Below are 23,802 nucleotides of genomic sequence, written 5' to 3'. Positions count from 1 at the left end.
CAGGATCCGGGTCCGGCAGGATCTTAAGTAGTGGATCCGGTATCCTGCAGTTACCTTAAAATCAGGATCTGGGGCATCTCTACTTTTTACGTAACCTTGGCTTTTCAGTCAGAGTGAAAGCCCTTTTTAAGCGGCCGTTGAAGGCAGTGTGGCAGTAAGCCAATGAGTCTTAAAAATAGTTGGCGACAATTTAATAAAAAAGGCCCACGTGTGCGAGTTGGCTATGTGTTTCAACTAGGGGTGGGCAAACATGAAAATCTTTAATCGCATTAACTCAATGACGTTCTGTGATTAATCGCATAGCGCGCGAACCCCCCCCCCCCCCAAAAAAAATAAAATAAAATAAATAAATAAATAATAAATAAAATAAATGATAAATAAAATACAAATATTTTATAAATTAATAAAATAAAATAATTCATAATTTGCATATGTACTGTGTAGATAACCTATGTAGGTCTAATATAATATTCCACAATGGAAATGTAGGCTATTTGCCAACCTATCAGTCTAAATTATGCCTATCCAATGTAGGCCTACTAATGAAACAAATTATTGCATACAATATTACACTTGGGCTATTTAAGATTGTAGGCTACAGAAACTGATATATTAGAAATTAGAAACTCAAATTAGGATGGTCTACATGGGCCTACAAGAAGAAAAAAAAACTTGTCACTTAAAAAAACGGGCAACAGGCAGGCATGCGTCTGTGAGATATGTCCCGCCTTCTCTCACTGTCAAAGACTCCCACCTTCTCTCTTATCTGTCGCTATTATTGGTGTTTCAGCGACTAGAAACTATTTGACTGTCTGTTGGCATTGACAGCAATTACATCTTTCAAAACAATAACGTAGACATGACTAACACTATCTAAAATGCTGACGAGGTTGCCGATGTCGCAAAATCATAGCCTACCATGTTGATGCAGCCTACTATGCACGCGCAGCGCCATGTAGAAACCAAAACGTTGCGTGAGGAATGTAATATCTCGCGGTCCGCTTTTTGATCAGGGCCTTATAGCCGGGGAGCCAAACTCTCAAAAGTGCTTTAAAATGGGAGGAACCTGACATGGCCTGCCATACTTTTTATTTGTGATTTTTTTGTTAGTTCTATCCCTTAGGAGAAATAATTGGAGGGTCTGCTCGGGCGGAAATATCGCGAAAAAAAGTTGTGCCTATTGTAATGTATGTACCCTTCATTTTTCGAGAGAAATTTCTGAAAAATGAAAAATGACCTGAAATCCTTGGTGGCTTGGGTAAGCTGTCAATAAAGGCTTTCCAGGTGCACAGGACATACATGCTGACAACATTGAATTGAAAAAATATTTTTAAATCACATTTCAATAGGGTTTTGACTCAATTTTATGCTTCAAAATTAGGCGTTTTTTCACTTTTTTGCTATATTTTCATCTTTACCTCATTGGCAATCAAGTTTTTCTTCATGCTTTGACATCAAACAATATGCCATTATTTTTATTAAGAAGTATAGTGATACCATAACAAAAATTATGAAAATACAACCAAAATCAATGGATCTGTGATGACTGTACTGTATGTACCCTTCATTTTTAGAGAGAAATTTCTGAAAAATGAAAAATGACCTGAAATCCTTGGTGGCTTGGGTAAGCTGTCAATAAAGGCTTTCCAGGTGCAAAGGACACATCTACTGATGATATCCAATAAAGAAGATATTGTTAAACCACATTTTTACATGATTTTGGCTCAATTTCATGACCTAAATTAGGCGTTTTTTTCACTTTTTTGCTATATTTTCATAATTTCTTCATTGGCAATCAAGTTTTTCTTCATGTTTTGACATCAAACAATATGCCATTCTTTTTATTAAGCAGTATACTGATTCCACAGCAAAAAAATGAAATAAAAAATACAACCAAAATCAATGGATCTGTGCGATTTCACCTCTAGTTGGTGATCAATAGGCCCGGAAACTCAATAGGATTTCCGGCTACAATCAAAATGCTGAAAAGCACACTGTATACTTAGCAATGACATACATCCTCTCACACTCACACACACACACACACACACACACACACACACACACACACACACACACACACACACACACACACACACACACACACACACACACACACACACAAGTAATCTGGGGATTCTACAATTATTTGCATCCCGGGTGACACCCCCCACAACGTATGTACTACTACGTACAGTACATCACCCGTACACTCTGTACATACTTTGGGGATGTAACAGTGAGCTATTTTCACAGAAGGGGAGACCGTAGAATTACACAACTACCATTCAGTACCTTCTGCCATCTGCAGGCACAGTAACCCAGAGGAAAGCCTAGACTACTCTCAAAATTCTAAAAGATACACTGTGTGTACTGTTGAGTAGAGTACATAACTATCAATCCTGAAGGAAATTAAGGTCTCTAGCAGCATAAATAAATAGATATGCAAAACATGATACATATTATTGCACAACATATTTAACATGTAACACACATTTAGCCATAAGGCATTTCACACAACCACACACATACTGTTCTGTAATACACATCATACACACACAGCACCTATACATACAGCAGTATGCCATGGAGATGAGGTTCTAGCGATTAAATGCCCATTCATTACCAGGAATAAGCTCACTTATAGCTTGAAAGTTGTGGGCCCTCATCTTCCAGAGGGTGGGGTAACCATAATAATATGTATCAAATTCAGGCAGGCAAAAAATGCATATGGTGCATATTATAAGGTCACACTCAATCTGCAATATCTGGACTTTTTCCATCTAGTGTTGCTTTAAGTTTTTACCAAGGTATTGTATGATGGTAGAATTTGAACACTATGTAAAGCCTTCTCCAACCAACCTCAAGAATCTGAATGAGAGATCTAAACTCTGAGGAGTTGTGTTCACTCTGAGTGAATTTTGTTCCCTGAACCAATAGGTGCAACAACTTGTTTCTAACGTCTTTAAAGAACTTCTTGAAATGACCATATAAGGTCATATAAAATAAGCTAGTCTGTTTGAAAGGGTTAAATAATTTCCATCAACAGTCACTGAAATACTTTGTATTTGGAAAGCTGAATCAATATGCAATGATATCAATGGATTCAAAAAAAAATACAGCATATTTCAAGATTAATCAGGCTCAAATTATAAAATCATGGTTCAGGAAGCATGCGCGATCATTGTTACACATGGATTGGCCACCACAGAGTCTAGACCTCAACCTCACTGAGAATCTTTGGGATATGCTGGAGAAGGTGTTACATAGTGTCCAGACTCTACCATCATCAATACAAGATCTTGCATTGGTGAAAACTTGGTTAAAGTAAGTCCAGACATTGTATACATTTATTAAGACAATACAACACCAAATTTGTATCATAATTTAAGAAAAGGGTGGTCATACAACACAACAGTGTGTGAGACCTTTCCGATGCTGCCGTTTTAGACCACACTGTGTAGAACACTTTCTGATAGAGTGGAGGGGTGGTTCTCCTTATGTCAAGCAACGTCTCCTTAGTTTTTATGGAATTCCGCTGCAGCTAGTTGGTCCGGCACCAAGTTATCCACCTGTCGCCTGTACTCCCCATCCTACCCACCCTTGATACGCCTCACAATTGCAGTGTCATTATGGAAACTTGCATGTGGTAGGTATAGCAAAAGCATGTGGTAGTGCTGTAGCAAAAGTAGGTGGTATAGGGTGAACAACACCAAGGAGAACACCATTCCTTGTGGCACTCCAGTGCTGCTGACCACAGTTTGTGATGTAAGGTCATTTAGTCTGATGTACTGGGGTCATTTATCCAGGTCACCAGAGCTGTATCCACCATCTGCAGAAGTTAGTCTCTCAGCAAAAGTGTATGGATGTTTGAGGCACTACTAGAGAAAATACTATTCTCACTGTCTCCTTTGTCCAAGTGAGAATGTTCCCTATGTAGCAGTTACAGGATAACGTCCACAACTCCCACATTATCCTGATAAATAAACTGTATGGAATCCAGAGCATGGCAAACCTGGGTTTTCTTTTTGAGCAGCAGTACCCACTCAAATGTTCTCATTATGTGAGAGCAGCTGGTCTGTAATCATTGTTGTGTTGCTTTTTGGGGACTGGTATGAGAGAAGAGGTCTTCTACCGTAGGCACTATCTACAGGTGTCTTACCCGTTTGTAGACTCTTGTTGAAGATGTGTTGCAGTGGCTCAGCTACCTCTTATGCACATGTTTTAAATAATATTACAGGCTTGAGGACCAAAAGGGATACATGAAATACACAGTACACCAATACTTCACAACAGCATACTTTCATACAGTAGCCTACATACAGTACATATAAACAGGGAAGCTAATGAAGGCACTTATACCAGTGTTCCCAGCTCATAGACATGTCCCTAACAGAGCTATGACCTGGATCAACTAATTGCGTTATCAGTTTCAGCCATCAGGATGCAGGATGCACCACAGATATTTTGTGGCATTTGCTACTCCCAGCTCTTAGATAGATAGACAGGAGGGAACTTTAACCACAGTATCACACTCTTCCTAACATTGTTATTAATATCAAACTCTACCTCATAATCAGAACAGATATAAAGGAGCTGTTGGAACTAACTCTTACTTGGAGATAGAATGGTAAGGTTGGCTGCATATAGCAAGTGATTAGTCAACACCAACTATCACCAACTATAAAACTTGTTTGTCATACCTCATTTCATCCATATAAGCATTGAATAAGGCTGGAGATAAAATGTTCCCCCGTCATACCCCGTTGATGACATTAAAACGTGTAGAGAGGATGTTTGCCCATTTAACATGCACATACACAAATTTGTACCAAACTACTGGGAACTCCCCCATGCAGATGTTTCAGCAGCTGCAGAACAGACCAATCAGTGGACTCAAAGCAGTATTTCAGCACTTCTTCTGCTTTTGGTGTCCACATCCTTACAGTGCGTGTGGTTGATAGTACTAATCTCTGGTAGAGGCATCCCAGGGATTTTCTGAGCTGTTGTCATCACATGCTGGAGTGCCTACTTTTGTCCTCTGATGGCACAGATGTGGAAGTTGATCAACAGTGGCTTCAGGATTTGGTAGCCCATCAGTTTCTTCTGGTAGAAGAGACATTGTTGGGCCTTGCTGACCACTGAGGCCATGTGAATACTCCAGGACACGTCCTCCAGGGATTTAAAGCTGCTGACCCTCTCCACCACTGTATGAGTCACCAGAGGGGTCTGTGACTTCTGTGATTGTTTTTGTGAAAGTCCACAATGATTCCCTTGTTGTTTTTGGAGTCCAATACGAAGTAATTGTCGTTACACCACGGCGGAAGATGTTTTGTCTTGTTCCTGTAGCAGGCCTATGTCTTGTCTTCATTCATAATTAGTGTGAGAACGTGTCAGCAAATGAGGAGAAAGAGGCAGTTGTGGGTGGATAGGGTGTAGAGCAGAGGGCTTAGCACACACCCTTGTGGTGTGCTGGTGTTGATAACAAGAGGAAACAGTTAGAGAGAAAATCCTTGGAAGTACATGATGGTTGTACAGTCTCAGATAGTGGGGTTTAGAACAAAGACTCTATGGCTGGATGGTGCTGAAGGCTGAACTATGGTCCAAAAATGTGCATATGAAGAGTTCAGATGCAAAACCCCCTAAGTGCCTTTTCAGAAAATAATTTTAATTCATTTTTATTTAATGCAAAGCTATCAAAATTGCACATTTTTTATTTTATTTATGTAATATACTATTTATTTGTATTATCAACTACATGAATGTAAACCAAACCAAAAACAGGGTTCTCTAAAAATATAGAAGTGCAGGTCTTCAGAAATGGAGTTAGGGAGTTTTGCATCTGAACTCTTCATATGTGTTCCTCAGCTCCATGTTCTCCAGTAGTGTATGAAGAATGCTGGCAATGATGTCCTATGTAGAACAGTTTGCCCTGTGTGCAAACTGCAATGGGTTATGTGATTCCTGAAAATATAGGCTTTCCAGGCTTTGTGTAGGCCCGCCTTTGCCCCCATCTCTGTAAATAGCTCACTGTGTCACATCCAGGAAGTAGGGCTATGTATATGTGGGGTATGTACGAAGCATGTACAGTATGCAGGGTGTCACCTGGGGTGGAGATCATTGCTGGATCCCCAGATTAGGTGTGTGTGTGTGTGTGTGTGTGTGTGTGTGTGTGTGTGTGTGTGTGTGTGTGTGTGTGTGTGTGTGTGTGTGTGTGTGTCATATTGCTCAGTATTCAGCATGCATTTCAGCACTTTGATTGTAGGCTGAAATTCTATTGACTTTCTGGGCCTGTTGATCACTAGAGTTAGAGTCCCCACAGATCCATTGAGTTTGGTTATATTTTCATGGTTTTTGCTGTGGTATAACTATACTGCTTAATAAAAAGAATGGCATATTGTTTGATGTCAAAACATGAAGAAAAACTTGATTGCCAATGAAGAAATGATGAAAATATAGCAAAAAAGTGAAAAAACGACTAATTTTAGGTCATAAAATTGAGCCAAAATCATGTAAAAATGTGGTTTAACAATATTTTCTTTATTGGATATCATCAGTAGATGGGTCCTTTGCACCTGGAAAGCCTTTATTGACAGCTTACCCAAGCCACTAAGGATTTCAGGTCATTTTTCATTTTTCAGAAAATTCTCTCTAAAAATGAAGGGTACATACACTACAGTCATCGCAGATCCATTGATTTTGGTTGTATTTTCATAGTTTTTGTTGTGGTATCACTATACTTCGTAATAAAAAGAATGGCATATTGTTTAATGTCAAAACATGAAGAAAAACTTGATTGCCAATGAGGTAAAGATGAAAATATAGCAAAAAAGTGAAAAAACGCCTAATTTTTAAGCACAAAATTGAGTCAAAATCCTATTGAAATGTGGTTTAAGAATATTTTTTCAATTGAATGTTGTCAGCATGTAAGTCCTGTGCACCTGGAAAGCCTTTATTGACAGCTTACCCAAGCCACCATGGATTTCAGGTCATTTCTCATTTTTCAGAAATTTCTCTCAAAAAATGAAGGGTATATACATTCAAATAGGCACAACTTTTTTTCGCGATATTTCCGCCCGAGCAGACCCTCCAATTATTTTTCCTAAGGGATAGAACTATCCAAAAAATCACAAATAAAAAGTATGGCAAGCCATGTCAGGTCCAACCCAATTTTGGGACTTTGGCTCCCCGGCTATTAGTAAGTCCGCGTGGCGTTATTGACAGCTGATAGACGGCCAGCACAAGAGTACCCTTTTCATGCTGACCGTAGGCTACAATAGACTAACCTTGCGAGCTGCAAAGGCGAGCCACATGCTGCTCGAGAGTTGCGCAAGGAGGACTGTAGAACTGTGTACCGAAAATGTCCATTCAGAAGTTGACGTCCTTCTGTAAGCTATGCCTGTTTTGTTTTGCCTACTTTTCTAGACATTCTTCTTCACTGCTTCTCTGACTGTCAGCAGTCACTGGAAGCAGCAACAAGCGCGCTGACGCTTTCAAAATAAAAGCCACGAACGACGGTCATAAAAGGCAAAAAAAGAGAAAAAAAAACACGAAAAAAAACCCTGCTGCGTTATAACGTTAACAAAATTGTCGGGCGATATTGACCTCAATAGTTAACGCACCGTTAACGCGTTAACGTTGCCCAGCCCTAGTTTCTACTCTTTCGTAGGATCCGGTATCCGGTTCCGGATCCGGCAGGATCTTAAGCAGTGGATCCGGTATCCGGCAGGATCCTAAAAATCAGGATCCGGTGCATCTCTAAAATATAATAACTAGAGATGCACCAGATCCGGTTCCGGTTCCGGATCCGACAGGATAATAGGGTTTTTCACAGGATCCGGGTCCGGCAGGATCTTATGTAAGCAGTGGATCCGGTATCCGGCATGTTACCTGTCTGGTGCATCTCTAACCTAGGCTTTTCAGTCAGCCTTTCACAACCCCAATCACTGCATAGAGTGAAAGCCCTTTGGAAGCGGCCGTTGCAGGCAGTGTGGCAATAAGCCAATGAGTCTAAAAAATAGTTAAAGCCAACATAATAAAAAGGGCCCACATGTGCGAGTAGACTATACGTTTCAACCCTTTTGTAGGATCCGGTATCCGGTTCCCGATCCGGCAGGATCTTAAGCAGTGGATCCGGTATCCGGCAGGATCCTAAAAATCAGGATCCGGTGCATCTCTAGTAATACCTGTTAACTTTTTCCAGGTCCAACTCTAGGATATGACCCTTGCCATCACTACACAGTGCTGGATGATGAGTGGAGGGCTGCAAACAACACAATCCATGACAACTCCTTCAACTGGAGGTGTGACCGGAACATCAACTGGCAAGGCTGGTACCGCATGTACTACAGAGGGACTGATGCCCACATGCCAGAGTACTGCGTGAGGATGAACCGCTGTGGTGCCCATGCCCCTCTCTGGCTCAACGGGACCCACCCCCGAGTCGGCGAGGGGATTGTAACCCGTCAGGTCTGTGGCCACTGGAAATGGGGAGCATACAATTCAGAGATTGAAGACTGCTGCAACTTTGCCAACCCACCTGTTCGGATCAAAGCATGTCCTGGAAATTACTATGTGTATGAGTTTATGAGATCATACTATTGCTACTTGACTTACTGTACTGGTGAGTGAGTGATCAAAAAGAACAAAATGCTGTTAATGATTGTTGAGTCATGACTCAGATTCATAATACAAGTAACCAGTGTATCGCTAACAGTCCTGATCCATGACTGACCTTGTTTTTTTCAGATGTTGGTGACATTGCTTTGAACAGGATTGGGCCAGACCCAACTGTTGGACCAACAATACATCCTCACATTGGCACAACAGCAAGTTACCCTTCAAGTAAGTCACTTAGACTTCACAGACATTCCTCCTAACACAGAAGTTGGTCATACAGTAGCATCCTATTGTGCCGGTTGTAACAATCTTACAATATGGGCTGTGTCTGGGTTAAGTACAATGCTACTACAATACACATACCATATACATAACTATCTGTAAAATATGATAGACTGACTAGAGGATCATAATGCTCTGTTTTCCCAACTCCTGCAGGTGCATTTTACCCATTTGGTCCAGGGGACTCCTACAACAGCCGAAATGATGATGGCTGGTCAACAATTAACATTGCACAAACGTTCCTCTATTTCACCCAGACAATATCCAGGATATACGTGAGTCAATATTCTCAGGAATCTATTATACAGTATTTCAGATTAGGAATTAGAACAAAGACAGAAATAATGCTAATGATTACAACATGAAAATACACAATGAGAAACATATCCAAAAGGCAGCAGAGCTATGGCACAAAAGAAACATAAATACTCGATGGTCAGAATGACATCAGCATTATCATCTTTCTAACTTGTCCAAATGTAATTTCACATGTGCGTGTCCTGCAGGTTAGCAACAATGGATTCCTCACATTTGAGAATGGATGGCGAGGCTGGAGTCCATATGAATTTCCCGCATATGCTCACCGCAACATCATTGCCCCCTTCTGGACTGACATTGATAACAGGCGCAGAGGCACCATATCCTACCGCCAGTACACCAGTGGCAGTGTCCTGCAGCAAGCCACCGCAGACATCAACCAATACTTCCCTGCCATTAGCTTCTCCGCTAGCTGGGTCTTTGTCACCACGTGGGACAGTGTGGAATACTATGAATATTCTGGAACTGTAAATATGATTTTTTAAATTCAATTTAAAACAAAAATTGTAGCAACACTTGGTTTGCGATAATCTAACTGAAACATGACATTATATTACAAGTGAAGACGTATTTAAAGACACAGGCAAGACCAGTATTCAAAATGTTAGGAGTTTAGGTGAGCGCACTTAATGTAAAGTGTCTGTAATTTCATGCCAGGAACATCAAGTTTACAATGCTACGATTTAACAATGAGTACATTGACATCTTACTCCTCATTATTGCAGGAAACATCTTTTCAAGTGGTCCTGATTGCAGGGGGTCAACGCTCATTTGCACTGATGAATTACGGCGCGATTGCCTCAACACGTCATCATGTGCAGGTGGGTGAACCAATAAGCAGCCAGCCCTTGAACTGTATTTACGTTTTCCATTTTTATTAAACCAAGCCCAACTTGACAGTACACAAAACTGTCAAGTTGAGCTTGACAGAAAAAACACAAAAGAGTTTTAAAATCAATGATGAAAAAGTATTTAAATTTTTGACACATAACAATGTTAAAACCTGTACTTTCTTGGATTTCAGGCTGGCTATGACACAATCAACTCTGTACATCATTTCTCTATCCCTGGCTCGTTCATGAAAAACTTCACAAATTTACGGCATACTAGCAATGTCAACACGCCAGGCCGTTGGGCATTCCAGATCGATGATGGACCTCAAGGCTGCCAATACCATGGTGATTAAGAAAAATCTAGAAAAGCAAAGTCCATGCTCTACTTCACAAAAAACATTCAATTTAGTAATAGTATCTGAACATGACAGACATAATGCAGGACAAAGACTAAACAATAATACTGACCAAAAGCTCTTGTTGTTTAGGCTTCGCAGTGCAGGTAGGAGACTCCTTCTGGACAGATGCTACGTGTCAGCAAAGATGCACGTGTGCCAATGGAGGAGTCCTTCAGTGCCAGCAGCAGTCCTGCTCTTTCTCTCAAGTGTGCAAACCCGCAGCCTTCCAATACTCCTGCCAAAATATTCAGAGACGCACCTGTAGCATCTCTGGTGACCCGCACTACTACACATTTGACAGGAAACTCTTTCATTTCCAAGGCACCTGCACCTATGTGCTGTCTGAGGTATGACATACATATGATTTTTTTAAAGGCTGCATGACTGACACTTGGACTTTTGGCTAAATTTGTTAATGAAATGTCCCTCAGGCATGTGGTGATGGACTGCCCTATTATCGAATTGAAGGGAAGAATGAACACAGGGGCAGCACACATGTGTCATGGACCCGCCTTGTGAGAGTGTGGGCATACGGTGAAGAGATTGAACTTGTCAAAGGCCACCATTACAATGCCATGGTAAGTAAAGACAGCTTACTTGACATGAGACAATAAGAGAAACATTAAATGTCATTTTAGTCTTATGATGAAGATGTCATTTTGTCACAGGTCAATGGGACATTTGTAACAACCCCATTCAGTCTACAAGATGGAGCGATCAGAGTCTACCAGTCAGGTCGGTCTGTAGCTGTTAGTACAGACTTTGGACTGCTAGTCACCTATGATGCCTATCACTATGTCACAATCTCAGTACCCTACGAGTACCAGAATGGGACATGTGGTCTCTGTGGCAACTTCAACCACCGTTCTCATGATGACTTCCGGACGCGCAGTGGCCAGCTTGTCAGCTCGGACGTGGAGTTTGCCAACAGCTGGAAGGCGGAAGGGGACACTGACCCTGATTGCCAGGATGTGCGCTGTGCCGGACTAGCGTGTGCTGTCTGCACCTCAAGCCAAAGGCAACTGTATGGGAATACTGCTCACTGTGGAATCCTTAGCAACAATGCTGGCCCTTTTGCTGCATGTCACTCAAGCCTACCTCCACAGACCTTTGAGGAAAACTGTGTGTATGATCTCTGTGTGGGAGGTGGTTACCAGCCCATTCTCTGCCAAGCCCTCAATGTGTATGCTGCCCAGTGCCAACAGGAGGGAATCCAGTTGGGTCAGTGGAGAAGTGATGGATTCTGTGGTGAGTACTGATTCTACACCAACTCTTAACTCATATGAGCATGTGTTTTGAAAGTTGTCTGACTCATTTTCCTCCTCCACAGAAATCCCTTGTCCAGCCAACAGTCATTTTGAGTCTGAAGGAACAGGGTGTCCTGCTACTTGCATCAACCCCAATGCCCCCCAGAACTGCCCACTGCCCAACCAGGAGAGCTGCATCTGTGATTCAGGCTACGTCCTAAGTGCTGGGGAGTGTGTTCGGCAGAGTGACTGTGGCTGCACATTCGAAGGGCGGTACTACAGAGCTGGGGAAACTGTTGTGCTAGACCAAGACTGTGGAAGGCGTTGCACCTGCAGTCATGGGTCAATGACTTGCCAGACACATGGCTGTGGAGATCTGGAGGAGTGCGCGGTCCATGAGGGCGTGAGGGGCTGCAGACCCGTTAGCTACGAAACCTGCTGGGTGGAGAGTTATGATTCATACCGCACATTTGATGGACTGACATTCCACTACCCAGGTGCCTGCAGTCTGACACTGGCAAGAGTCAGAGGACAGTCACAACTGACACACTTTCAAGTAACAGTTGAGAAAGTTCCAAGAGGCCTGAGCGACTTTGTCAGAAACCTTAAGTTTGAAACAGAAGGGACACAAGTTTCTGTGGAGATGGGGGATGGAGCCACAACAAAGGTAAACAATCAGATGGCAAATGTCAGATGGTGATTAAGAAAATTGACCTGCACTTAATAGTATGGCTAACAGTTCTTCTAACATCACTCTTCTCTCATTAGGTGGATGGACAAACAGTTGGCATTCCTTTCAGTGTCAGCTCAGGTCATATTCGCATCTACCACAGCAGTGTCAAAGGTGTTGTCATAGACACCGACTTTGGTGTGCTGGTGAGAGCCGACTGGCCACATGTCATCCGCATCACTGCTCCTGGTAACTACAATGGCACGCTAGGAGGACTGTGTGGGAATCTGAATGGCTACCCCGACGATGACTTCTTCTCTCCAACTGGTGTTCAGCTGAACAGCTCACAGCAGTTTGGAGACAGCTGGAGAGACGGCTCCCTCTCAGCACACTGTGTGGAACCTCCAGCCTGGGAACCAGGACACAACCAGAACACCCAGCAGTTCAGGGAGCTCTGTGGCATCATGGGATCAGTCAATGGACCTTTCGGCCAGTGTCTAGCAAGTCTTGACCCCTGGGCACGGATTGAAGATTGTGTTCAGGCACTGGTGAGGACCCAAGGGTCACGAGAAGCACTCTGTGAAGCTTTGCGTGGATACACTCTGCTTTGCCAACAGACTGGAATCACAGTAGGGGAATGGAGGAACCTGACCAACTGTGGTAAGGGAATGAGCATCCCATACAATGTCAGTTATTTATCTCGTAACATACAATATTTAGTAATGGTATTAATACGTCATTTCTCTTTACAGAGGTAAACTGCCCTCTAAACAGCCATTACGAGATTTGTGGAACGTCCTGCCCAGCTTCTTGCCCAAGCCTGTCTTTCCCCTTCATGTGCAATCAGCAGTGCCAGGAGGGCTGCCAGTGTGATGATGGCTTCCTCTTGAGTGGGGATCGCTGTGTGCCTCCTACAGGCTGTGGCTGCCACCATGGGGGCCGCTACAGACAGAGTGGAGAGCGCTACTGGTATGGTGAAGAGTGCCAGCAAATCTGCCGCTGTAATGGCCTGACTGGTCAGTCCCATTGCACTGCCTCTTCCTGCAGTAAACAGGAGTCCTGTCGCATTGTGGACGGCCAGTTTGGTTGCCATCCTAAACCTGAAGCCACTTGCAGCGCCTCCGGAGACCCTCACTACACCTCCTTTGACAGGCGAACCTTCGACTTCCAGGGCACATGCCGTTACGTCCTGGCATCTGTCTGCAATGGAAGCCAGGATCTACCACATTTCCAGGTTGAGGCCCGCAATGAGCCATGGAACGGTCTGCAGGTCTCCATAACTGTGGCAGTTTACGTCAATGTGTCTGGACATCAGGTCTACATCTCAAAATACCATCCTGGTACCGTTCAGGTAAGCGTTTGTGTTTTAGCTCTTCAACTGCACAGTGTGATTTATGTAGAAGTAGTTCCTCATCTGGAGTCGTATGCTTCTGTTTGTGACACTGAAATAAAATTACTCACTCCTGCCACCAATTACAATAAATGAGACAGTGTATACATCCAGTGTGACAAAATGTTTTTCTTCAGGTAAATGGGGAGACAAGAAACCTACCAGTCCTCCTTGATCAGGGCAAAGTATCGGTCTATGGCAATGGTCTCCACACATTTGTGGTAACAGACTTTGGCTTGACTGTCAGTTATGATGGCCGCTGGGTGTTGGACATCACAGTGCCATCAAACTACAGTGGAGCTACCTGTGGCCTGTGTGGCAATTTCAACGGCCTCCAGGCTGATGACTTCACTGTCCAGAATCAGATTTCAGGCTCTCAAGTCCTCTCCACCTCTGACTTTGGGAACTACTGGAAGGTTGATGATGACATCCCCTGTACTGGAGGATGTGGAAACTCTTGCCCAGTATGTCATGATGACTGGAGAGCCCGTGCCATGTGTGAACTGCTCAAAGCTAGCAATGGACCACTGAGTTTCTGCCATGCACATGTGGATCCCCAGACATTCTTCAATGACTGTGTCTTTGATGTTTGCCTTTCTGGAAACAGAGACGATGTCCTCTGTCGAGCAATGGAGGCCTACGTCAGTGCATGTCAAGCAGCAAATGTGATCATCTACCCCTGGAGACAAAACTCCACCTGCCGTAAGTTTCCAAGATATCTGGTAACAAAAACATGAATATAACTGTACAACACACTATTTGAAGTCTTGTCCACTAAATTGCCTGAAAAATATTAATTTGCCATCCAAACAGAAATGGATTGTCCAGAGAACAGCCACTATGACCTGTGTGGCACTGAGTGTGGCCACACCTGTGCAAGCAGCATTGATGCCAGCTGTGACAGAACCTGTGCTGAGGGCTGTTTCTGCAATGAAGGGTTTGAGAGGAGTGGGGGGCGTTGTGTTCCAGTGGAGCAGTGTGGTTGTCTCTATGATGGTCTCTACTTTGAGGTAAAATGTACATCCTTATTTGTTTATTTGTGTCATGAATTAATTTGTATACCACATACACAGATGTTTTCACTGTAAATGACAACATTCCTTATTTTTGCCAGATCGGAGAAAACTTCTGGACTCAAGATTGCTCCCATCACTGTGAATGTGTTTCCAAAAACGACCTCCGCTGCACTCAGTCCTCTTGCCCTCCCACTCAGGAGTGCTCTGTCAAAGATGGTCGACGTGGTTGCTATGGTCAGCTGTCAACCTGTACCGTCTGGGGAGACCCTCATTATATCACATTTGATGGAGCTGTTACACACTTTCAGGTAGGACAAACAGTAAAATGTAGAACTTGTGTCATTCTAAGAGGACTTCTTCCAAATGTGTCTTCATACTTCATTTTAAATTGTCTTTATAAAATACAAATCCAGGTGTATTTCCATCCCCAGGGCACCTGTTCCTATGAGATAAGTCACAGCTGTGGCAACATCAGTCAGGATGCCTTGGCCTTCCGAGTAGTAGCTGCTAACAGTCACCGTGGCAACCTGGTTGTGTCATTTGTGTCCACGGTGGACATGTGGCTCTCTAGAGGAGGAGTGCAAAGGCACATCACCATTGGCCAGAACAGGAGAGTCAAGGTGCTGCCCTTTGCTGTTATATACACATATACAACATACTTACTAAAGTGCGTTTTCACAGTCAACTCTATGCAATTTGATTCATTTGGGTCCTGATATGCTTTCAGGTTGATGGCCATGAGAACAATGCGAACAGCATTCAGATTGGCTCCCTTGCACAGTTGACACGAGACTCTGGATTTGTGGTGGTGAATGCCTCAGGGGAGCTGGTGGTGCAGTTCGATGGGCGCAGTAGACTCCTGGTCAGACTCAATCCTGGTTTCCACCAATCAGTGTGTGGGATGTGTGGGAATCACAATGGCAACCCAGCAGACGACAAGGCCCTACGGAATGGCAGTCTGGCGCAGACTGATACACAGTTCGGTCAGAGTTGGAAATCAGACGTCAGCAGTCCGGGGTGAGTTAGGAGATGTTTTCCCATGGACAGATGCTACTTTGTTGTTGTTGTTTGACTGGTAATCTCGTCTAATAGCGAATTAAAAAGTCTAATAAAATAAAACATACAAATGCCTAATTTCTTTCACCATCTCCTTATTATCCTTTTATGTCTTGCCTTCTTCCCCATCCACAATAGATGTGGTGCCAGTGACCGTATCGGTGATGGCGTGTGTCTCTTCAGAGAAGAATACACAGAGCTCTGTAGCATCATCAGCAACAGCAGCGGGCCATTCCAGCCGTGCCACCTGCATGTTGACCCTCAGGCCTACGTCACTTCCTGTGTGTATGATCTCTGTGCCTACACGCCAGCCAATGGCATGCTGTGCTCAGCAGTGGAGGCTTACGAGACAGCCTGCAGTGTGCTGGGGCTGCAAACCCCAGAATGGCGCTCTGCACTTCACTGCTGTGAGTACAACTGGATAGGCCTGGGCAATATGGACAAAAATGTATATCACGATATGGATTATTTTATATCACGATAGCGATATGTATCACGATATAGCCTTAAAAAAACAAAACAAAAAACATAGTCAGCCAGTTTGACGGACAGGGTCGAAAAAAATCTTTTTTTCATCAAAAAAATCTTTTCACCAGTCATCTTGTTTCCCAATGTGAGAGTCCCACGAACCAAGAACACCACAGATGCGCAAATTGCGGGCATAAACAGCAAGGTTCACGTTAGCCAACTGTGGCCGGACATTGGCATGAATGACCGGCAAAATAAAATGTGACTGGACAAAATGTCTGACAAAAAATGACTGTAATTAGTCAGTAAATTATATTAGTGCATTTTAAATAGGCCTAAGTTACTTAATGTTACAAAATACCAGTAGGCCTAATATGAAACTGAACAAAGCTGAAAATATTTGTGAATAGCCTATGTAAGAACTTGTTATAAACAGCACGCAATAGCCTATTGCTTGCTCTCGTCCCCACCAGCGTTGTCCCCAACCACGTTATGCTTCCCAATAATCACTTGACTCACGCTGGTTGCTGTCGAGGAAGAACAATTCTGTTTGTTGTATTTTTACCAATACATTAGTGAACACAACAAAGGGCATTGCATTTGCAAAACCGTTTCATGCCCAGAAGTCAAACCTAACTGTTTGGGACTCAATAGCATGCGCAGCATCATAGCATCGAGTCACTTTAACTTTTAGCCTACCTCTGCTGAAAAATGGTGGTGGATTTCCAAGTAGGCTACAGAGGGTCAAGTTAAACATTTCAGAGAATGATGTGCTCACGAGAAGTCCCAGTGAAAGTGCACGAAGGGCTTTATAACTGTTTTCATCACCGGCCAAAATGTGTAGCCCATAGTGCGTCGTACGGAACGTGTCAATTCCATTACTTTCGAGATCCATTGCAAAGCAGAGGTTGTGTAGGAGAGATGCGCTTCACAGAAGCGCAAGGGGGAGGGGGGCTCGGGGGGAAGTCTCGTGCTCAGAATCTACAAAACAGCGCAGGTAGGAATGCCAAACTTCACCGCAGCATCTAGTTGGCTCATTTTTGGTAAGTTGTCCAACGCCTTTTTCCAGCCATGATTCGCACGCTTGCTGCCCGGTGCTCGTCACGTTAGCTGGAAAGGCAGTGGCAAATACACTTTTCCGGGTACTGCACTCTAGGGGGCGCCAACCGAGGAGTGACTGACTCAAAGTTTGAGTCAAACAGACTGAATAGGCTGCGTGCGCTCTCTCGACAGCATACACGACCAGAAATAAATCATGGGAGTAAAACAATAAAATAGCCTAGGCCCACAAGTAGTTTTAAAATTATTTTTTGCACATGTTTACAATCATAAAATGGCTATATTATGAGGTGAAATTATATTAAAATGTGTATTAGCTGTAATAATGAAAATATTTTTTTATCACGATATAAACGATAGAGGAGAAAGGTCACGATAGACACGTTTCTCTCGTCCTCACGATATGTCTCGTCATATCGCCCAGCCCTACAACTGGATATCTTCAAAGTCTACCAATACAGTATAGCTCAGCTTATGATATGATATGTTATGCTCTGGTTTTGTTGAAACTTTGGTTCACAAATGTTTTTTGTCAATGACTGTGAATATGCCATTTGACTGGGTAGCTGCATCGGACCCCTGTGAGGATCTGGACTGTACTGAGGATGAGTGGTGTGGCCAGAAAGATGGAGTCTACGGCTGCTTCTGCAATGAGGACCACGCCAGACCTCAGTCCTTTGGTGAGGTCCAAGTATATTTACAATTTGTGTCCAGTAATTTCTATCAACTCTGGCACTGACACACAGAAATCTTTCCCCTGGCCAGACTCTATGGAGCAGTGTTCCAGCAGCACAGGAACCATGTCTCTGTCTCGCTGCCAGCTGTTTGAGGCTGGCTTCTCAGCAGACACCCTCCACCTCAACGACCCCGACTGCAATGGCACAGTCCAAGATGGCCGACTGGAGTTCTTCTTCAACAATGACAACCACATCTGTGGCACGTCTCTTAAGGTACACATGCTTTTACTATCTGTAGGAGATATCTAAACTCTAATAATTGATTCTACAAGAATTTTGGTAAAAAACTATTTACCTTGGTATTGCAAATGACATACAACAGAACAAGAAAACAGCCATTGTTATACGTCTTACATTTAAACACAGAATTATTTTCCACTGTTCACTGGTAATTTACTGTGATATGACAGCATTTAGTGACTTTGCCCATGGATTACGTATTGAGACCTTCATCCCTATCTCTTCTGCATACTGTTCGACAGAGCAACAGCACTCACTTCATCTATGAGAACTCGGTCCAGGGGGAGTCCAACTCTGCTAGTGGCCCCATCAGCAGAGAGAGACAGATAAACCTGAATTTCAGCTGTGCCTATCCCCTCACTCAGACCCTCTCCATGAACGTGGACATCAACCCTCTGGAGAGGTGGCCTTTCACTTTCTCGTTGTGTTTTTTAATAGTTTTTTAGTTAGTAATGGTGCTTCATTGCAAAGAGCGAACCTGAAGACGCACTAGGCGAACCTTTTCGCTATTTCACTTTTTTTGTATAGTTAGTTTGCAGTGGCTCAAAATGCTGAGCATTTAACATTTCTATTGTTGCTGTTATTATTACTATAGACCTACTCTTGAAACATTGGCAAATATGGGGAAAGTGGATTTAAAAATATATATATTTCCGCATTATGTCTACAATTTTGTCTAGTTGAAAGGTAACTTAGTCCTTTTTCTTTTCGGGGTCCTGACTTCTACAGACACATACTTGCCATGCCTAGTTTGGCATGAGGTAAATCCTCACCATTTCCCTTTACACTGAGCAACTAAACCGCAAAATGCAAATAGAGGCCTCGCCTTTTTGGCACGAGGTTAGATGTTTTAGGAAAAATAGCATACATGCTAACATACCTTAGCAACGTGAAAGTGGAATCACCACAACATATGAAACATACAAGAAAATGTGTAGTAAAAAACGACTTAGCAAGAACAGTAAGGGGGATATGCCTTGGCAATTTCCCTTAATCATCAACTACGTCAACAAACAGCATTTCATCTTTCTATAAGTTAATATGGTAGAGTATTTATTTCATCTTTCTATAAGTTAATATGGAAGAGTATTTATTTCATCTTTCTACAAGTTAATATGGTAGAGTATTTATTTCATCTTTCTATAAGTTAATATGGTAGAGTATTTATTTCATCTTTCTATAAGTTAATATGGAAGAGTATTTATTTCATCTTTCTATAAGTTAATCTGGTAGAGTATTTATTTCATCTTTCTATAAATTAATCTGGTAGAGTATTTATTTCATCTTTCTATAAGTTAATATGGTAGAGTATTTATTTCATCTTTCTATAAGTTAATATGGAAGAGTATTTATTTCATCTTTCTATAAGTTAATCTGGTAGAGTATTTATTTCATCTTTCTATAAGTTAATCTGGTAGAGTATTTATTTCATCTTTCTAGAAGTTAATATGGTAGAGTATTTATTTCATCTTTCTAGAAGTTAATATGGTAGAGTATTTATTTCATCTTTCTAGAAGTTAATATGGTAGAGCATTTATTTCATCTTTCTAGAAGTTAATATGGTAGAGTATTTATTTCATCTTTCTAGAAGTTAATATGGTAGAGTATTTATTTCATCTTTCTAGAAGTTAATATGGTAGAGTATTTATTTCATCTTTCTAGAAGTTAATATGGTAGAGTATTTATTTCATCTTTGTAGAAGTTAATATGGTAGAGTATTTATTTCATCTTTCTATAAGTTAATATGGTAGAGTATTTATTTCATCTTTCTATAAGTTAATATGGAAGAGTATTTATTTGGTGGTTATTTGTGTTTTACAGCATTGTGACCCAGACGTTGCCAGGAGGGGCAGGAACCTACCGAGTGCGCATGATTCCCTTTGAAGATGCCGGCTTCTCCCATGCCTACTCAGGGAGGGTGAATGTGGTGGTGGACCAGAGGCTCTATGTGGAGGTGCGGGTGGAAGGGGTGGACAGTCGCCAGATCGCCACAGTGATTGATTCCTGCTGGGCCACTCCTGTCAATCAGCCGTACTACCACATCCGCTGGGACCTGGTCAAGAATGAGTAAGAGAGAAGACGTCCTTAAAGTCAGATGTTCTATTCCGTCCTGTCTACCCCATGTCAACATTGACTCCTGAACCCAACTGTTGCCACCAGCTAACTGTGTTTGTACTGCGTGTGTCTAGGTGTCCCAACCCGAAAGACAACACAGTGGAGCTGCTTCAGAATGGGGTCAGCACAGCAGGTCGTTTCTCCTTCAGGATGTTCACCTTCACAGCTGATTCCTCCAAGGTCTACCTGCACTGCAACATCCACCTGTGCTTGGTGGCAAACAACGACTGCGCAGCTGTGAGTCCTTCACTTCAGTAGAGAACCTGACTAGCTCCTGATTGCTGTAGTGTTACAGGAGTGGCTTTGTAGAAAGATATGTACAGTATGTATGCATTTATTGTGGAAACTCAGTGTCACATGTTGCCAAGTAATGACTACACTATTGTGAGTTCAACATACTGTATCATTTGAAGACATTGGAGGCTGAAGCCAAATGAAGTTTTTCCTGAATGTAGTGAGACTGTTTACACTGACACTGTGTCAAAAGGAACAACATGTTAAGGTGAACAAAGCTCTGACTATTGTCCCCAAACCTTCCTTTTTCTTGTTTACAGCACTGTTACCCGGGTTACCCCGTGAGGCAGCGGCGTTCTGTTGATTTCCATGACAGCGCTGCCATCTCACTGGGGCCTCTGGTTTGGGGCGCTGACGCAGCAGGTAACATTAGCAACTCAATACTGACCTCTAAACATCTACCCTGATTTCTACAACCTCTCAACATACCTGTGGAAATGATTAAGCAGCAGCTTTTATCCTAATCTCTTGTTTTATCATTATAGTCCCTCAAATGAATCCTCCACTTAGAGTGAATCCACAAGTTTTGCCATGAATTTGCTATTTTAGCTCTCGCCTGCCAACCTGGGACATTCAAAGACATGAACATTCCAATTGGTTTTCAACGAACCGCATCTTAGCTCATTACCATAATATTAACTGATTTATAGTCACTGGTTGCAATTAAAATATTAAGTGGTTGCCCAGTTCGCTTCGCCCCTATCAAATTCACGTTGGCTGCCGAGTTCACAAACCTAAAGCCTGTAATGCACAAGAGCGCCATCTGAGACGTTTCTCCCCTCAGCCCTGCTAGTGTCTACTGTTGGCTGCTCTGATTTATTGTAGATTCAACAGCACAGGACTATTTGGAAGATGAGGGCAAAGCCCTCCTTCTGAGAAATGGCTTCACAAGATGACTCGGGCAGACAACCAACACTTGCAGATCTTTGAAGTCGCATTACCCAGGCAAAGTGTCACCCAGGCATAGTGTCACCCAGGCGTAATGTCACCCAGGCATAGTGTCACCCAGGCAGATTGTGTCACCCAGGCGTAGTGTCACCCAGGCGTAGTGTCACCCAGGCGTAATGTCACCCAGGCATAGTGTCACCCAGGCATAGTGTCACCCAGGCATAGTGTCACCCAGGCATAGTGTCACTCAGACTTAGTGTCACTCAACTCTCCTCTACTGTTCATCTTTGGGATATGTGCACTGCAATGCAAAGCTTCATTTGACATTTTTCCAACTGACATATTTTGTGTTTTTTTCCAGATGGGAATGCCATGAGATCTCCCCGTCTTGTCCGGGCGTCTAAGGCCCCGGGTCTGACTCCATCTCTCATGGTGCTGTTCCTGTCTGTCCTGAGTCTAAAGACTCTCCTCATGTAACTCTCTCACACACACACACACACACACACACACACACACACACACACACACACACACACACACACACACACACACACACACACACACACACACACACACACACACACACACACTATAACATCTGTAACCCCCTGGCTCTAAATGAACTAGGCATGCAAATTATCGATTAATTCATGAATCGTTAGTTGATTGGCACATCAATCGACTTACGATAAATTGATAAGCGGTGTTTTTCCCTCGAAATCTCCATGCTTCTAAAAAAAAAACCTACTAAATCTAAAAATGTATATTGAAAAGTGAGATAAAATGCACATTTAAATATTCCCACTATTCACATCCCTCTTCACGCACACTCCACTCATGCCCATTTCACCTGGGTCTCTTGTCAGTTAAATTCGCGATGAATTGCCATTAATGTTTTTTACTGTTCTCTCCCTAAAATGAACATTTACATCATAGCTTGCATAACACGATTACATTACTAAAAGAATTCTACAAGAATCCAATTGCACATTCCACACTCCTCACCTATACTTCAGTGGATTCTTTCCTTGACTGTGTGCATCAGAGATTCTATTGTCTTTACTGTATTTCGTCCCTTAGAGGAGCTGTGACTGTCATGCTACTTTAGTTAGACAGTACTGCCCCAACAAAGAAAAGTGCTGTATCTATATATTTTGACAAAATTGAGTCAAGGCTTTGAAGTAATTTTTCTCAGTTTTAATGTTGCCCCAGCATTTGCACTTAGCCTTTGTAGGGCAGGGTACAGATTCTTGTGTTGCTGATTGTAATTCACAATAAAAACAAACTGTACAAATATGTAATCATATGGTGCGGGGAAAGTCTTTTATTATGCCTCAGCCATGAGATCAATATTCAAAATTTCCTGTTTCTATCGTTTGTAGTGAATGCAATTTATTTTCATTAAAATGTTTTCTTGTGTGTGTTTTTTTTGTTTTGTTTCTTTTGACATAATGAGAACGTGTGTGTCATTAATGTGGCTCATGGTTCTGTGTTAAATCATGAATGATTTTTTGCTATACTCCTCTATTTTTTATTTTATTACTTAACAAGAAATCTGTATTCAACCGGATCACACCGCACTCTCGATTAAAAGTTGCCAAACATGAACAGAAACTGTGAACAAAAAAATAGAAAGAAAAATGTCTGCACACTAAAATCCTCTTTGTTTTCTTTTTAATAAGTCAAGCTTTCGGTCTACTGACCTTCCTCAGGGCTCAGAGCTTTGTATTCTATTTTTTACCATGAAAAAATCAGGATTGGTGTAATGGTGAAAGGCGCCATAGTACCTGTATTCAAAAATCGCATTTTATGTGTTTTGTATTGTCATTTGCATCTGTACTGCACCAGTAAACACTAAGTACTACCAATCCACCCATGCATCTATTTGTCTGTTTATTTTGAGTCAGAGAGGGAGAGTGGGAGAGAGAAGGAGGTGTGAGTGCGTGCGTGCGTGTGCGTGTGTAAGTGTGTGTGTTTGTGTGTGTGCGTGTGTGTGTGGTGTGTGTGGTGTGTGTGTGTGTGTGTGTGTGTGTGTGTGTGTGTGTGTGTGTGTGTGTGTGTGTGTGTGTGTGTGTGTGTGTGCGTGCGTGCGTGCGTGCGTGTGCGTTTTTAAGTGTGTGTGTGTGTGTGTGTATGTGTGTGTGTGTGTGTGTCAGGGCTTGACATTAACTT

The 23,802-nt window shown here is 42.5% G+C and overlaps 1 protein-coding gene across 1 annotated transcript in view; it reads left to right on the top strand.

Annotated features, from left to right (window-relative positions):
• Nucleotides 1–23,497, top strand: part of LOC134465220 (IgGFc-binding protein-like) — a 66,170-nt gene extending 42,673 nt beyond the window's left edge. The window contains exons 28-53 of the mRNA XM_063218769.1: nt 5,869–5,882; nt 8,216–8,623; nt 8,749–8,844; nt 9,058–9,176; nt 9,408–9,686; nt 9,945–10,040; nt 10,244–10,397; nt 10,541–10,797; nt 10,882–11,028; nt 11,119–11,698; nt 11,781–12,364; nt 12,466–13,027; nt 13,120–13,718; nt 13,895–14,459; nt 14,571–14,767; nt 14,872–15,081; nt 15,205–15,393; nt 15,501–15,790; nt 15,968–16,236; nt 17,923–18,036; nt 18,122–18,306; nt 18,576–18,736; nt 20,155–20,400; nt 20,523–20,685; nt 21,003–21,105; nt 21,992–23,497. Of these exons, the coding sequence (XP_063074839.1) occupies nt 5,869–5,882; nt 8,216–8,623; nt 8,749–8,844; nt 9,058–9,176; nt 9,408–9,686; nt 9,945–10,040; nt 10,244–10,397; nt 10,541–10,797; nt 10,882–11,028; nt 11,119–11,698; nt 11,781–12,364; nt 12,466–13,027; nt 13,120–13,718; nt 13,895–14,459; nt 14,571–14,767; nt 14,872–15,081; nt 15,205–15,393; nt 15,501–15,790; nt 15,968–16,236; nt 17,923–18,036; nt 18,122–18,306; nt 18,576–18,736; nt 20,155–20,400; nt 20,523–20,685; nt 21,003–21,105; nt 21,992–22,107 (6,703 nt within the window). The 3' untranslated portion in view covers nt 22,108–23,497. The remainder of the gene's footprint in view (nt 1–5,868; nt 5,883–8,215; nt 8,624–8,748; nt 8,845–9,057; nt 9,177–9,407; nt 9,687–9,944; nt 10,041–10,243; nt 10,398–10,540; nt 10,798–10,881; nt 11,029–11,118; nt 11,699–11,780; nt 12,365–12,465; nt 13,028–13,119; nt 13,719–13,894; nt 14,460–14,570; nt 14,768–14,871; nt 15,082–15,204; nt 15,394–15,500; nt 15,791–15,967; nt 16,237–17,922; nt 18,037–18,121; nt 18,307–18,575; nt 18,737–20,154; nt 20,401–20,522; nt 20,686–21,002; nt 21,106–21,991) is intronic.
• Nucleotides 23,498–23,802: the final 305 nt, after the last annotated feature.

This window comes from Engraulis encrasicolus, chromosome 2 (genome assembly GCF_034702125.1).
Source record: "Engraulis encrasicolus isolate BLACKSEA-1 chromosome 2, IST_EnEncr_1.0, whole genome shotgun sequence".
Classification (NCBI taxonomy): domain Eukaryota; kingdom Metazoa; phylum Chordata; class Actinopteri; order Clupeiformes; family Engraulidae; genus Engraulis; species Engraulis encrasicolus.
This window is presented reverse-complemented; position numbering and strand designations above follow the sequence as displayed.